This window comes from Drosophila obscura, unplaced genomic scaffold, assembly GCF_018151105.1.
Source record: "Drosophila obscura isolate BZ-5 IFL unplaced genomic scaffold, ASM1815110v1 contig_179, whole genome shotgun sequence".
Taxonomy (NCBI): Eukaryota; Metazoa; Arthropoda; class Insecta; order Diptera; family Drosophilidae; genus Drosophila; species Drosophila obscura.
Window position 1 is genome coordinate 1,368,359 of NW_024542766.1, and position 14,195 is coordinate 1,382,553.

General features: G+C 41.1%; 1 protein-coding gene across 1 annotated transcript; it reads left to right on the plus strand.

The window, feature by feature from the left end:
* The first annotated feature begins 12,833 nt into the window (after window positions 1–12,833).
* Window positions 12,834–13,978, plus strand: LOC111080412. The gene has a single exon (XM_022376013.2). The coding sequence runs from the start codon at window positions 12,932–12,934 to the stop codon at window positions 13,841–13,843; it is 912 nt and encodes a 303-aa protein (XP_022231705.2). The 5' UTR covers window positions 12,834–12,931; the 3' UTR covers window positions 13,844–13,978.
* The last annotated feature ends 217 nt before the right edge of the window (window positions 13,979–14,195 follow it).

Below are 14,195 nucleotides of genomic sequence, written 5' to 3' on the forward strand. Positions count from 1 at the left end.
TCTTTTATTTCGTGGGCCTGGGGTTTGGTTTTTTATGATTTTATGATGCAATGTTTTTATTTTCTGGAGCGTTTTTCACACGGTTTTGTTATCAGAGTTTTTCCATTGGCCTTTGGGCATTTACTTTTGCAATTTTCGATGCCTAAATTTGTATGATAAAAGATCTCACGTTTAGTTTAAATTTTTGGCTTAAACTATGCCGCAATCCCTCTTCTCTCTCTCTGGCTAACCCAGAAACATTTCCCGTCTGCCAGAGGCACAGGAAAAACTGCCTTAATTCTCGAGTTTTCCATTTGACTTTGGCGCCCCCATAAATTTGCTTTCAATGCACTACCGTTCCCCTCTATTTCCGTTCCCCCCCTCTTGCAAATTGTTTGCTGTCTAGTAAGTTTCCCCCGCCCCGTATGCGAATGCCATGCAGATTTTCCGGGGGAATTCAATAAAGTTAGGCAAAATATTATCCCCATGGAGCCATATTCCCGCTGCCACACTCACACAGTCATTCCCATTTCGTGTAGCACGTGTTGCAACAAAGTTTGCCCGAAAGGGAAACGGATAAAGGGCTAAAGGAAACACCGGAAAAGTCATAAAGATTTGCCCTGGAGACACTCGCTCTCTCCCGCTCTCTCTCTCTCACCCTGGAAAGCAGTTGATAAATGATGCTCTGGTTTATCCGTATTTCTATTCTAAATTAAAAGTCGAACGACTGAACTAACTAAATTAAGGATTTACACGATTTTTCTTAAGAATTGAAGTCTGATTTTAAGTGGGTTTTTTTGAGGTGGAGTCTCTATGTCTATGTCTCTATGTCTCACGATGTCTGAGACTCTAGATTGTAGTAGAACCTTTGATTACTTTTGTAAATACTGGTAGTCGCAATTTTAAAGGTATGGAGCTTTCTTTTGTCAGAATTATAGATAAAGAAATTACTAAATTTTATCGCAATCGAAAAGCTTTAAATACTTTTGTGATGAGTGTTCCAAACTCTGTAGCATCCTCAATTTCAAACATTTTGAGCTGTGGCTTTGTTACTCTGGCAGACAATGATATATTCTACCTAAATTCCAAAATTCAACACAATCGGATCTGTTTTCAGAAATTCTTCATAGGACAATTCCAGTTAGCGGTAACTTTTTATCGAGGCACACACATGTGCAGACATGTGTCTGAAGTTTTTTACGAGTATATCAATTAATTTGAATGCTCTTTCCATTTGTTGTTTATCTTAAGTTTTTTGAGGTTTCTTCTCCTGCTCCATCCCTTTTTCCTTTTTATTTCCCTCTCTATTTTCTGACTTTATTTTTTACTTTTAAAACTTTTTGTCAACGTTTGTAATATCTTAAGTTTCTGTTTGAGAGCAATGTGTGTGTGTGTGTTTATGTACAGTGCGTGACAGAATTATATCGCTTTCGAAGATCCATGAAAAATAGGTCTCCCATGAAATCAGCTTTCCGGGATGAAAGTTCAATCAAAATATTCCATTAAGAAGAGTTCCAATGAACATATGTTTGGCATACTCCATAATGTCCCTGCCTTCCTTATACTCCCGAAACGCACTGCCATGTCCTATGTATCGTTTGCTGAAAGATGTTTCTTTGGCCATCTCTCTGCAGCTCTCCAGGCGAAACTTTCTCTTGAAAATTTTGATATTTTTTATGGCTTTTAAGCGTGTCGCCAGTTAGCTTTTTGTGGGTTCTTCTGTCCCACACGCAGTCTGGCAAACAGGCCCCTGCCCCTCTACCACCCCACTAGCAAACACACACAAAACTTTTTCCCTTATGACTCGCTTATGAAATTAAGCAATTTCTGATGCCCCTTCCCCCATTTGTGGGAGGGAGTGCGGCACACATGATGGAGCATTTGCCTCATAGACCAAAACAGATTTAACATCCAAAAAATAAAAGTGGGAACAAGTGGGTGTGTGGGCGGGGCCATTTTATGCACTTTTTTATGAGTTTGCCAAAGTGTTTTGTAATTAAATTAATAAATTGTTAGACGGATAAAGTTCCCTGCTTTGTTGTGCTATGTTTTCCGGCTTTTTTTTTTGTTTGAAAATTAAATTTTAATGAGGCTATTTAGTGTTTGCTTTGTTCGGGTTTTTCTGCTCAAATTTGTTCATAATCGTTTGGGTGTGTGTTTTGAGAAGCGTTAAATGCGATTAAGCCGAAGAGGATATCCATCGGATATTAGAGTTTTCTTCGATATTTAGTTTGTTTGCTTCCATCCAAAATCTAGAACATTTTTCTCTATTTCTGATGGCACTTTCAGGGCCATTTCAAGTCCGACCAATTAGCATCCCCAAAAAATAAATCTGAATTCTGGCCTGTGACCCGGAGCCCGTGGCTAAGGAAAACACACGAAGGCAACTTTCTGCAAGCCGAAAAGCAAACAAAAAACGTAGCCACGAGAATCTGCCGCATTGGCAGATATTTCAGGGATTCCGGTCACATCTCGTAGCTGCAACTTTGTGTGTGTCCTCCGCTGGGGGGTCATTCTAATTAGAAGGATTTCTACGGGGAGCTGTGTTCGCCACTTGAATTTATTTAAAGAGCATTTTTTTTGGCAATAATAAGCCTTGACAGCCTTGACTTTTCCCTGGGTGTACATCATTTCTGGCTGAGTGGGACTTCCTCTGACCTCAGAGGACTTTCCGTTTTGCTAAATGCTGACAGCTTTTACTGCCACACGATAATGGCGTGGAATGAGGTGCGTAAAAATGTACCAGGAATGGCTCTAAATGTCAGGAAAATTGTTTACTTTACACTGAAAAGCCCCACAAAAAATGCGACAAAATGTAGATGAAAATGTCATACATAATAATTTAATTTTGGGTGTGTGTCTCACATTTTGAACTATGGAAAATTTACAACAGAATATTCAATTATTATTGATTGGTATTTATTTTCTAGTATTTTTATGGTATTCGAATTTGTATAGTAATTTTTAAATTAAAATTTACTGTTTTTAATTGTGCTATGACGGTTTTTTTTATAATATTGTATATGTTATTCGATCTTTTTTTTTTTTTTTGTGGTATTTCTAATTTTTTTGTATTCATTTTTTAAATTAATTTTTAATTGTTTTTGATTGTCCAAAAACGTCAAGTCAACTTTAAATTTTTTTTTGTTTTCATCTCTAAATCGCATATAAATCTCTCTGGTAAAGCCCTTCAAATAAAAGCCTTGCTAAAACGGATTCTGAATAAACTGAAATCACAAACAATTTATATTTACTCAATTGTCAGTAAAATGTTTCACTTTTGATCAAACAAAGTTCTCGCACAAAAGTCGCACAATATCCACAGAAAATCTCTGCCATCATCATCAATGGCATCATCATCATATTTTTGCAATTTTATGTTGCTTTTCCCGTTCCCACTTCGCACAATTTGTAAATTTGTTAGAGCAAACGACAAACCCGAATCCAAATAAAAAAAAAAGGAAACAACAAAAATGAAGAGAAAACCCAATGAACAGCGTACAACAAATAGAGATATAAAGGATAAATAAAGGAGCAATAAGCTCTGCATTGCACTGACGACAAAAAGTTTTCGCCAACAGCTGACGGGTTTTTTGGCTGGGATTTCTCTTCCTAGACCTCTTTCTCTGACTCTATGACTCTCTCTCACTCTATCTCTCTATAGTATATCCCTCTCTGTTTGCTTCTATTTTCCCCCCTTACACTGGATGTACTGCGTGCATTGCCATTGATCTGCATCGATGCTAGTAGGGAGGCAAAACAACCAAAGTTTTGGTACAGTGGAGGTTGCCAGGAGATGAATGTTGGAAGGGTTTCTTCAAGGGTTTTTTTTGGTAGCTTAAAAGCATTTTTTAACATTTATTTTACTTATAAACATTTATGCATCAAAAACTAAAATAATTCGAATTATGAAATTAATTTTAGATCTCAATATAAAAGCAGCATAAAAAATCCATAACAAAAATTTAATTTTAAATTTAGGAATTTTAAATTTTCGTTTTTCAAAGAGTACAAAATCTCATAGGTTCTTTCGCGTGAAGTCTCCACTGTACCTCCTGCGTACACACGCCCATTACGTATGCAGTTTTCAAGCAGTTGGCTGCAGTGCAATGCCACATGCCCCTTCCACACGTCCCTTGTCTGTGTTCCCTTCAGCCAGTAGTGGGTTAATGTATTTTTAAGCTAAATTCTTTGTTTATATTTGCTTTGCTGTTTTCGACTGTGTTTGCCTGTTGTGCGTTGCCTTTCGCAGTGCTGCAGCCAGTTCTGGCAGCTACTATGCAACTGCCACTGCAGCCCTTTATCAATCGCTACTAAAAATTCCCCTTTCCCTCCTCTAGCTTTCCCTTTACTTCTTTTTTTTTTTTTTGGTTAGTTTTTTCCACTCCAAAAAGTGAACTCTGGTTTTTCATTCACTTATTCGTTTATAAGTTAGTTTGAGAATTTTTCAGTGGCAAGAGTAGCCGGTCTGCCACGGCCACTGCCACTGCCTGATTGAAGTGCGTTTGTGGCATGTGTCGTTCGAGTGGTGGTGTCTTTCGAGTGAGGACTCCTCTCTGAGATTGTTTACTCTTTTGCCTGGCATGAAATGTGCATTAGCAGAGTTAACTATTAATTGTTTGTGCATTTTAAGAGCTGCAGAAGTGACTTTTGCCGAAGAGTTGAGAGGGGTTTTTGTGGCTTAAATTTCCATGAGAGTAGAATTTGGAGGAAAGGCCGAATGATCTGATGGTTATGGGTCGCTAAAGCTAAAATTTAGTGACTTCCGATGATCTTTGCAGTGGTTTTTGCTAGTTTTATACTTGAATAAAACAAACAAAAATATAAATTGAAGTGCACAACTTTTAATTGTGTGGATTGAATGCCTACATTCAGATAATTATTAATTTATTATCATTTTTGTATTTTGTATTTTTAATTTCATATACAAAAATCTCATATTTGGTTCTTAAATCATAAGATCTACACAGTTTGTTATTAAAAATGGTCACATAAGAATTAACAGTCAACGATCCTTCACATCCTCAAAACTCAACTCAAAACTTCTCTATTTTTATTTATCTTAAACTGCCACAAAATCCTAAAAGCTCCTTTTTAGAAATCCTTCCACAAGATTTATAGTTTAAATTTTAGGATCCAACGATCGTTAAGTTCTGAAAACTCGTAAAAAAGATCTACATATCTCAACTCTATCTCCAATTGAGATTCCCATTTCCTATGATCACCTTTCTTGGCGTTTTTACACTTCACACCCGAATTTACTGGCAATGAAAAATCATATTTCAAATGTAGTACCGCTACTTTTCAATACGAAATTACGTGATTTTACGTTATTATTTTGGTTGCGGTCAAATCTATGGCGCCACAGCCGCAACACGCGTCCGTTTCGTGTGAAAAGCGTAACGAAACTGATTTTCCGAGACAGAGCCCGGCTCTGGCGCTGGCTGTGCTGCGCCGGAAATGCTTCAGCAAAAGAAAAGAAAATCCAACGAATGGAAAAATGCTGTTACGTATACGACGAATGATAACAGGCCGGAAAATTACGGAAAATGCCGACAGTGGGAGCCGAAGTTCGAGCTTCGTTCGCTCGGAGCCAACCAATGCTCGATGTGTGCGGCTCGATGTGGTTGTTGTTGCTGTTTGCACTTCGTTTGTTATTGTTGTTTTTTTGTGCTCGCTCGGTATATTGTGGGTCTTGTAGTTTTGCGTGCAACCGCAACCACAACAACAGACCGCAAAACACGCGACAAAAATGTTAACAGTGTCCTGTCCGAATGCCCACACCCTCAAACCATTCCGTTGGAGTTCGAGTTCGAGCCTCGTTGAATGTTGGCTCTGTAACAGGAGCGGCAGACGGGCGAATCCTTGTTTGAGGCACTCTTTTAATGAAAAATTGAATTAAAATGAATTAAAACACGAAAATCACAACCAATTTTCAACTCTGAACTCTTTCCCGTTTTCCCTTTGTGTGCAGCTGAAGAGTGAATGTTGCATGTTGCACATTAGAAGGCGAGCATTTAATTAGAACAAGTTAATTAAATTCATTTTGAATTTTACGACTATTCGGATGCCTTCTTCATGTGTGGATCTGTGTGTGGGAGATACTGTTGATGTATGGCAGCTGAAAAAGGAGTAATTCATTTGATATAGTATTCGATTTAATTTCAAGAGCTTTTTGCTGATAAAAGTACAGCTAATTGTGGGTGATAATTGCGTTAAAGTTTTTTTTTTGTTTGAGTTTAACAAGGTTTTTTAGCTGCCGTTCTAGGAAGATTTACATATTTATTCTACAGTTTGTTTCAAGACTTAAGGAGACTCGAAGAAAATTAAAGAAAAGATTTTGGAACAGAAAAAAGGGAGAGAACATATTTTGAATGATATTAATTTGTATTTATTATTTAATGGCAGTCATATTTCATTATTATTTTTTATTGTATTTGCATTAGTTTTGTAATATTTTTGATTATTTTCTGCAGAATATTTTTTGTTTTAATTTCTTTAAAATATATTTTTGTGATATTTTTGCTTAGTACATTTTTGGTATTAGTTTTTATTATTATTCATTTTGAAATTGTTATTGTTATTATTTTAATTATATAACTTGTATGCAATATTTGGTAGTAATTTATTTAAATAATTTTCTGGTAGTACATTTTGTAGTTTTACTTTTGTGGGCTGTTTAGGAGCTTTCTCTTTGACGTGGATCATTCGGATTTTAATTATTTGGAAGGCTCTAATACCCATTCAATCATTTAGAGCAGTCCCTTTCCATCACTTACTTTTCCTGAGCCTCTTAATTTGCATCCAAATTTAAGCTGGAATCCCATTATCCTTTCACATTTTGGACCATGGACTAATTAGGTCTCCACCTTTCAGCCAGAAGGAAGGAGCAGCCCACCTATTCGTTACAGCAACAAGCCGCTAACAAAACTTGGTCAGAGGAAAGGGACAGCATGGCAGAGAAAAACAGAAATATATATAGAGAGAGAGAGAGAGAGAGAGAGAAGTAGTACTTCTTCTTCTTCCACTTCTCCCTGTTGTCCAAACGAGCTTAATGAACTCTTTCAAATCACAGGCAAAAGCTTCACAGGCATCGCTCAATGCCAAAAACATTAAAACTGACAGGCAGTCGAGTCGGACAGTCAGACAGTCCGACAGTCCGACAGACAGAAGGCTAGACGACGGTAGACGAAGAAGATGACTGCTGCCACACCCCCGTCCCTGAGGAAATACGTGCAACGCCTCGTGGCAAGTTCATTGTGTGTGAGAGGGGCATTCCCCATTGGTCTTCCGGGAGCTGTTGCGCCAACATGTGACCAAAAAAACAGGCGGCAGGAGAGGCAGCAGCATAGCAGAGGCGGCAGCAGGAGGCCGCAAAGGTCGTTGCAACACATTCGCCTCGTTGTTGGGTCAAAAGTCAAGTGCTGCTTGTGGTGGTGGGCGGTTGTTTCGGGTGAAGGGGAGTGGAGAGTGGGAAATCCCTCTCTGTCCAGCCATTACAACACTTTGTTGGCTGCTTTCTAAAGTTTTTCTCTCACCATGGAGAAAGTTCTTCTCTTTTTTTTCTCTCTCTCGCTCGCTTCTTTTGTATTTTTCACGCCTTGTCGAAAGTTTTCCCCGATTGTTGTTGTTTTTCCGCCTGCTGCTGCCTTAACAATGAAATTTTTGACTGCTGATTGTTTGTTCTGTTCTGTTCAATGCTGTTCAATGTTATTCTTCCAGTTGAATGCGACTTTAAGCAGACAAAACAGAGGCCAAAACATGCGAAAATCAAAATGGAAGCCAAGGATACCCTGGGAGAAACATTGAAGGCAGGACGGGCAAGGAAAGCTTCTTTTTACTCTGGTACTTTGGGGCAAAGTCTGCAGCAAATTGAAAATTGAAAGTTTGCTTCCATTTTTTTCACCAGTTTTTTTTTTTTTTTGCCAGTTTTTCCTTCATAGATACATTTTGTTTTGCAGTTTGTCTGCGACTTTTCCTTGGGGTTAACTACGCCAGTATGCAGTTGGAGGAAGCTTCTGCCTGCCTGCCTGCCCCAAATGAGGTAGAAATAGTAGTCACGGGGGTTTAGTTCTTTCTTTGTTTATGTACAGATTTATCTGGCAGATATTTAAGCAGTGAAAAGTTTCAGGAAAGGAAGAGCTATAAAAAGGTAAAAAATCAAAGAGAAATGGGAACATCTTTCGACCTAATAACATCACGTAATGTTTGAGGTTCACTAAACCGCACATTTCTCTGCCCTTTCCCCTTAACAAAAAATCGAAAATCCTGCGTGGAAAAATCAAAGCCCTCGCCCGTGTGTGGCATTCAGTTTTTCCAGCAATTTTCACACTCAAGCTGGCATGCACTTTGCCTTCTGCATTTCCTCACTGCCATTTCCCTTGCCCTCCCTCGCTCTCTCTCTCTCTCTTGCTACCATTTCCATTTCCTTCGTGTTATCTGACAGCTGCACTTACGCAATGTTACGCATAAGTGCCCCTGCACCTGCCCCTACTTGTGGCACCTAAAATGTATGCAACGTAGGTGCTTTGGATGCCCTTTTGCAATGAGGGCATCAGACATTTGGCACGAAGTTCATTAAAATTCATGGAAATTTGTGGCTAACTATTTATTATCGTCTTTCGGTTACATCTATCAATTCCATCAACGAATGAATATCTATCAAAATAATATTCTCTTTGGTGCCAAAAAGGGTATTCAAACCTCTCTGCAGCTCTCCCTCTCTCCATATTTATTTATGAATAAAATTTAAAAATATTTCATGGTTGAAAAATCTGTGAAAATTCATTGAAAAGCCCCTGCGCGAAATGATTTCCGAATTGCACGACAAAAGCGCCCTTCCACATGCCATTAGGCCAAAGGCGCGGAAATTGTGCGCGGGAAACTGTGTGGAAAAGTGTTCTGTCATTGCCAGCAAATGCCGGAGATATTTTCATTTCCATTGGCTGTCAATAGGAGCGAAGGTTTTCATTTCTCCACGACTCAAAAATCATTGCTCGACTTTATTAGCAATCATGACTAAGCGCACCGACACTGCCCCTGCCCCGCACCTTGAGGTTCGCCCTTGATGAACACTTTTCTCGGCTGCTTTTCTTATTCTTTTTTTTTTTACGCTGACAAATTGACTTGCCACATGGCCTAAAAGTGTGTGGCTGGCAGCTGTCACGAGACGTTGCTACTAATAACTCAATAAAGGAAGTCATGCCTCATGCCCCAGGCCGCAAGCCAGCTCCTCTTGCCTCTTGCCACTTGCCCCTCCTGCGGCTTACCTTTTGTTTGGGGGGAGACGAAATTTAAGCCGATTTCCGCTTGTTTGTCGCACAATTACAATTTGTCAGCATTCGGGGCTTACAGAGGTGTCCTTGGACTGTCTTGGGGTGCTAAGGATATATGTATATATCCGATGCCTAATTAGGGATTAGGCATTGCGGCAACGAACAGTGTGATGTACGAGACAAAAGTGACACAAAGGGCGAAGCACGATGAACGGACTTTGATGCGTGTTTGAAAAGTGTGAAAAATCATAAATTTTTGCAGTGTTTGTTTTTTTTTAATTGGTATTTAAATGAAAGAAAAAGAAGGTACCCTCTATCCTACTCTTGCTACCCTGTACTGTTAGGAAGGGCATATGCGAATGAAGAATAAAAGGCACAAGGCACCTGCCCCCCCACTAAACGACGTACAAGAAAATTTTGCAATTAAAAATCCCTAAATAATCTCAGACTTAAATTAATCTCAAAATATTGTAGATCATTAAACACTCTTGTTGACCTCTATAAGTGCTCTTGCTTAACCCCAGAGAACCTATTCGTAGTGCCAGAATTGTAGTAGCCATCGATGTGACGCTGTACAAATTGCCTCTCTCGCTCTCTCTCTCTCTCTCTCTCTGGTCAGGGCCACGCCTCTTTAGGCCTTGAGGCGCTACTAATGACCGCACGTAGAACATCTTGGTCCTGCGCTTGCCATAAATAACAGTAAAGCGCATTTGTCATAGGACCTTCGGGTCACAAAAGGTGACTCCCCCACCCCCTAGCTCGCTCACACCCCGACTCACCGAGTCACCTTTTGGCCAAGTGCAGTCCTTGGCCTTTGTATCGCCGCTGGACGTGTTCTTGTGCCTGTAAATCAGCTCATTAGTTAAGTTGGCAGCAGCAGCAGCAGCAGCTCCAATGCCTGCCACACGTATTGCTGCTGCTGCTGCTGCTGCTGCTGTTGGTGCTGCTGCCCCGCGTTGTAGTCCTTCGTTAAGCTTCATTTAATCAAAAACAAAAGTTGGTCTAGAAACCACGTGAAAAATCACCGCCATGCTTAAGGCCTACGCCTCGTACTCCTCGTACTCCTCGCACTCTTTGAATGCTAATAAATCTCTCCGTTTCGGATGGGCTATCAACGCTTTTCGTTCATTGGGTTGGGTTGGGTAGGGTAGGGGAGGTTAATATACGATTTAGGGCAGTAAAATATCTGCCCAGAAAGTTCGAAAGGGATTGAACGCTGCTTAAGCCATCGAAGTGGGGGCGATTGGGCGATGGATGTGTATGGATTTGGATGTGGATGGATGATACGTGTGTGAATCAAAAAGTTAATGAAGAGTTTTCAGCTGCTGCTGCTGCTGCTAAAGGAATGAAAGGGTTCAGAGTTCAGCAAGTAAGAAATGCTCCTTTGGGGCTTCCTTTTCCTTTACATATTGTTATTGTTTAAAACTAACGTTTAAAGATCATTAGAGCAGAGAGAGATGAGACAGAAAGAGTGCGTAAAACTCTTTGGCAACAATAATAATAATTTGCTGGCAAATGCCCCGAAGGGAAAAGCAAGAGGGAAAAACCCTAACGAGGGGTCGAAAAGTGCGCTCTAAGCAGTGGGTGGGTGGGGCTGCTCTTAAGGGAGGATGAGAGCAGGTTGAGTGGGGGAAGAGCTGCCTCCCATAATGATGGCTATAATGACGTCAAAGTTGTCAGGTAGCGGCGCTTTTTCATATTGTTTTGGCTCCATTTAAACCTTACCTTTTGTCCTGTTACTGCTACTGTTACGCTTTCACCCGCCCCATCAGCTCTCACCTTTCCCCTTGCCATGACTCTGCTTGCCACTATGATAACGATAATGATGATAATGGCGCGAGCATTGCTGCCACGTTGCTGCTGGATGCCTCGAAGGCTACTCTCGACTCTCTCGCTCGTCCGCTAATCTTAATTACTTTTTGTTTAATTACTTTGACGTTTTGGAGGCGCCTCCAACGCTGCTGCCTGCCTTCTTCTTCACTGCTTCCATTGTTTCCACTCTCCAACGCCCGAGGGCAGCATGCAGCGTACCGCAGCGGCTGCTTTTCTTTTAAAAAATAAATAATGTTTACTTTATATATATTTTTTTTTTTTGCACCGGAAAAACTTTCCACAGTTAAAACAAAAGGAAAAGGCGAACCTTTTTTTTTGTTGTTGTTGTTGTTCCCACCGTAAGACAAATAAAGGCCCAGCATATGCTTTTAGGCGTTTCTTCCACTGCTTGCCCTCTGAATTAGGCACATTTTCCCGGAAAATACACGCCTACGCCTACATATTTTGTAAACTAATTTAGTGATTAAAATCTGTGGAAAGAAGAAGTCCACCTCGAGGGTGTGGAATCCTTACCAATTAACATAATAATGTTGATTTTTTATGGGCGAAAGTTTTGTCATTGACTTTTGGCATCAAAATGTTTGCCCAAGGACCTGCCAGGACACCTGCCACTCTGCCCCTGGCTGACTGAGTGGGGCCCAGGAATATTTTGTCACAGTCAAAAAGGAGAAGGCCATGTAGTGTTGTATAGGCCATGAAATTGTTTGATTGCACATTAAGTGGTGCCTCTCTGCTGCCCTGCCTGTTTTCTATGTGCCACAAAGTACGCAACGCAACGCACCGCACCACAAACGAGAGAGGGAGAGGGAAAGAGAGATAGCTGCTCCTGCAACAGGAATAATTTATGGGGAAAATCACAAAACCGAAACCAGAGAAAGACACACCGGAAAAGTGGCCAATATAAATTCCACAAAGAGAAAGACCAAAAGGGGGGGGAGGAGAAATACTACAAAGTGCTGATGGTGAGGGGAGCAGAAGAAGAAATAATGTGGGAATGCGAGAAATCTGTATGTGTGTGTGTGTGTGATTAGACTGAAGTGGTACCCTGGAATATACTTCTGGGAATTTTGTAGAGAATTTTATTTGAGAGAAAGATTTTAATTTGAAGATTTATTAGGAAAGGATGTTTAAGATTGTAGGTGGGTAAAAATATGAAGAATAATGAAAATACGGCTATGGTAATTATGATAAAAAGAATCATGAAATTATATCCATGGCAAACTCCTTCTAAAATCCTTCACCAATTACCTGAAATGTTACCAAATGCCTGCCATATCCCAGCATACCCTGTAGAGGTAGCACTTGCACACCTACGCCAGCAACGGCGAATGGGATGGAATGTGTGTTTTATAAGCCATGGATGGCCCTCAAAAGTATGCTATATAAATGTTAAGGCCAAGCAGACAGCCAGAGAGAGCCACAACGTGGCTTATGACGTGTTTAAAAGCCACAAGAGGGTCTGGTACTGAGAGGGGAGAAGCATTAAAAGTGGAGCAGAAATAGGAGGAAAGAGGAGCAAAGAAGTCAGCCAAAGAGAACACACAAATATAAGAGAGAGAATAAAAGCAATGGGAAATAGTTGTGGGAGCATTAAATATGCTTTGAATATTCCCTTCCCTTCCCTTCCCATCCATTTTGATCTCTGCGTAAAGATAGTGTCCAGCCCAAACTTGCCGACAGGCACTGAAAAAGATAAATGTATCTTATAGATACACACAACGCAGTAGAAAGTAAATCTCAGCTTGCCTTTCACTCGATGTTCGATTCGTTCAATAAAACAAGAAAATTCCGGGAGTAGCAAGCGAAAAACTTTAACCAAAATTCAAGCTAAATTCCAAGTGAAAATGGTATCCAAAACGTCTTGTGTAACCGCCGGAGTCATTCATCTGATTGGCGCCGCTTTCTTTGTGCCCCAGCCGCAGGACCAATGCTCGTCGGCGCCTAAATTGGGCAGCCTTTTGTTTCTCTTGGCCGCGTTGCTGTTTCTGGGCCACGCGCAGGTGATTCCCAGACGTTACATGCTAATGGCACCGGGAATCATTAGCTTTGTGGAGCTGATGTTCACCGTCTTCGTCCAGGAGTGGCTGATGCACGTCCTGTGGTGCGGCATGGAGCGCTTCGTGCATCGGATGGCGCGAATCTTTTGCCAGAACTGCCTGTGGTGTGAATATGGTGTGGAGACTCTCGCCACCCTCCTCATGGGCCTCTCAGCGTTGTATGTAGTCATCGAGGTCGTGTGCCCTGCGAAGGTAAAGGCTGCTGTGGAAAAGACCTTTGGCAGGGCCTTGGATCAGCTGCACATTAACCGAGGCAGTGGCTCGTTCGTTGAGAAGATCAAGGATTTTAGGTGCTATGTCAGGGGTGCCATATTCTTCTTCCGCCTCACGAGGGAGCAAAGGATGCTCAGCGTTCGCGTGTTTGAGGTGCAAGTGGAGCGCAGGAAGCGAGGATTTGTGGAGGCAAGGCACGAACAGCAAGATAACTACCAGGAAATAGCTGCGGAGAAAGAGGAGGAACCTGCAGAGATGCATGCCCCACTGGAGAGCCAAAAACAGGGAGAAGCTGCAGAGGCTCAAGAATCATCTTCAGAGATCCAGGAACCATCCTCATCGACCCAGAACCTGCATCGCGATATAGATATCGAGAGTCCAAAGCCTCCTCTAGCGTTCCTGAGAGAAGAAGGACCTTCAGAGATCCTCAACAACGAAGAAGACCCAGCCCCCGAGAGCCAAGACGAGCCACCTTTTGAGTTTTAAGAGCAACGAACTTGCTCCAGAGGGATCCTTCCTTCAGAGAACCTTCCCAGAAAAGGAGCCACAATTGTAAACCACAAAATTGTTTATTATTTATACAAATTTATGCCACAACATCTGCTGTTGTTGCCCCAAAAACTTTCCCCCTGCCTGTTTCCTTCTCTCTTTTTTTTTTTTTTTTTGCTTTGTGTGTTGTTTGTGGGTTTTCATTTTTCGGTTTCCTTGTGGACTTTTGGGCTCTGCCTTTTATTTGCTTTTCATTTTTTGCTTCAGCGGGTTTTGTTCCTTCCCCTTTGCTCCCGTTTTAATTCTCGCCTGTCGTCGGTTTCTCTCTCTGTTTCTCTCCTGTTGCCAT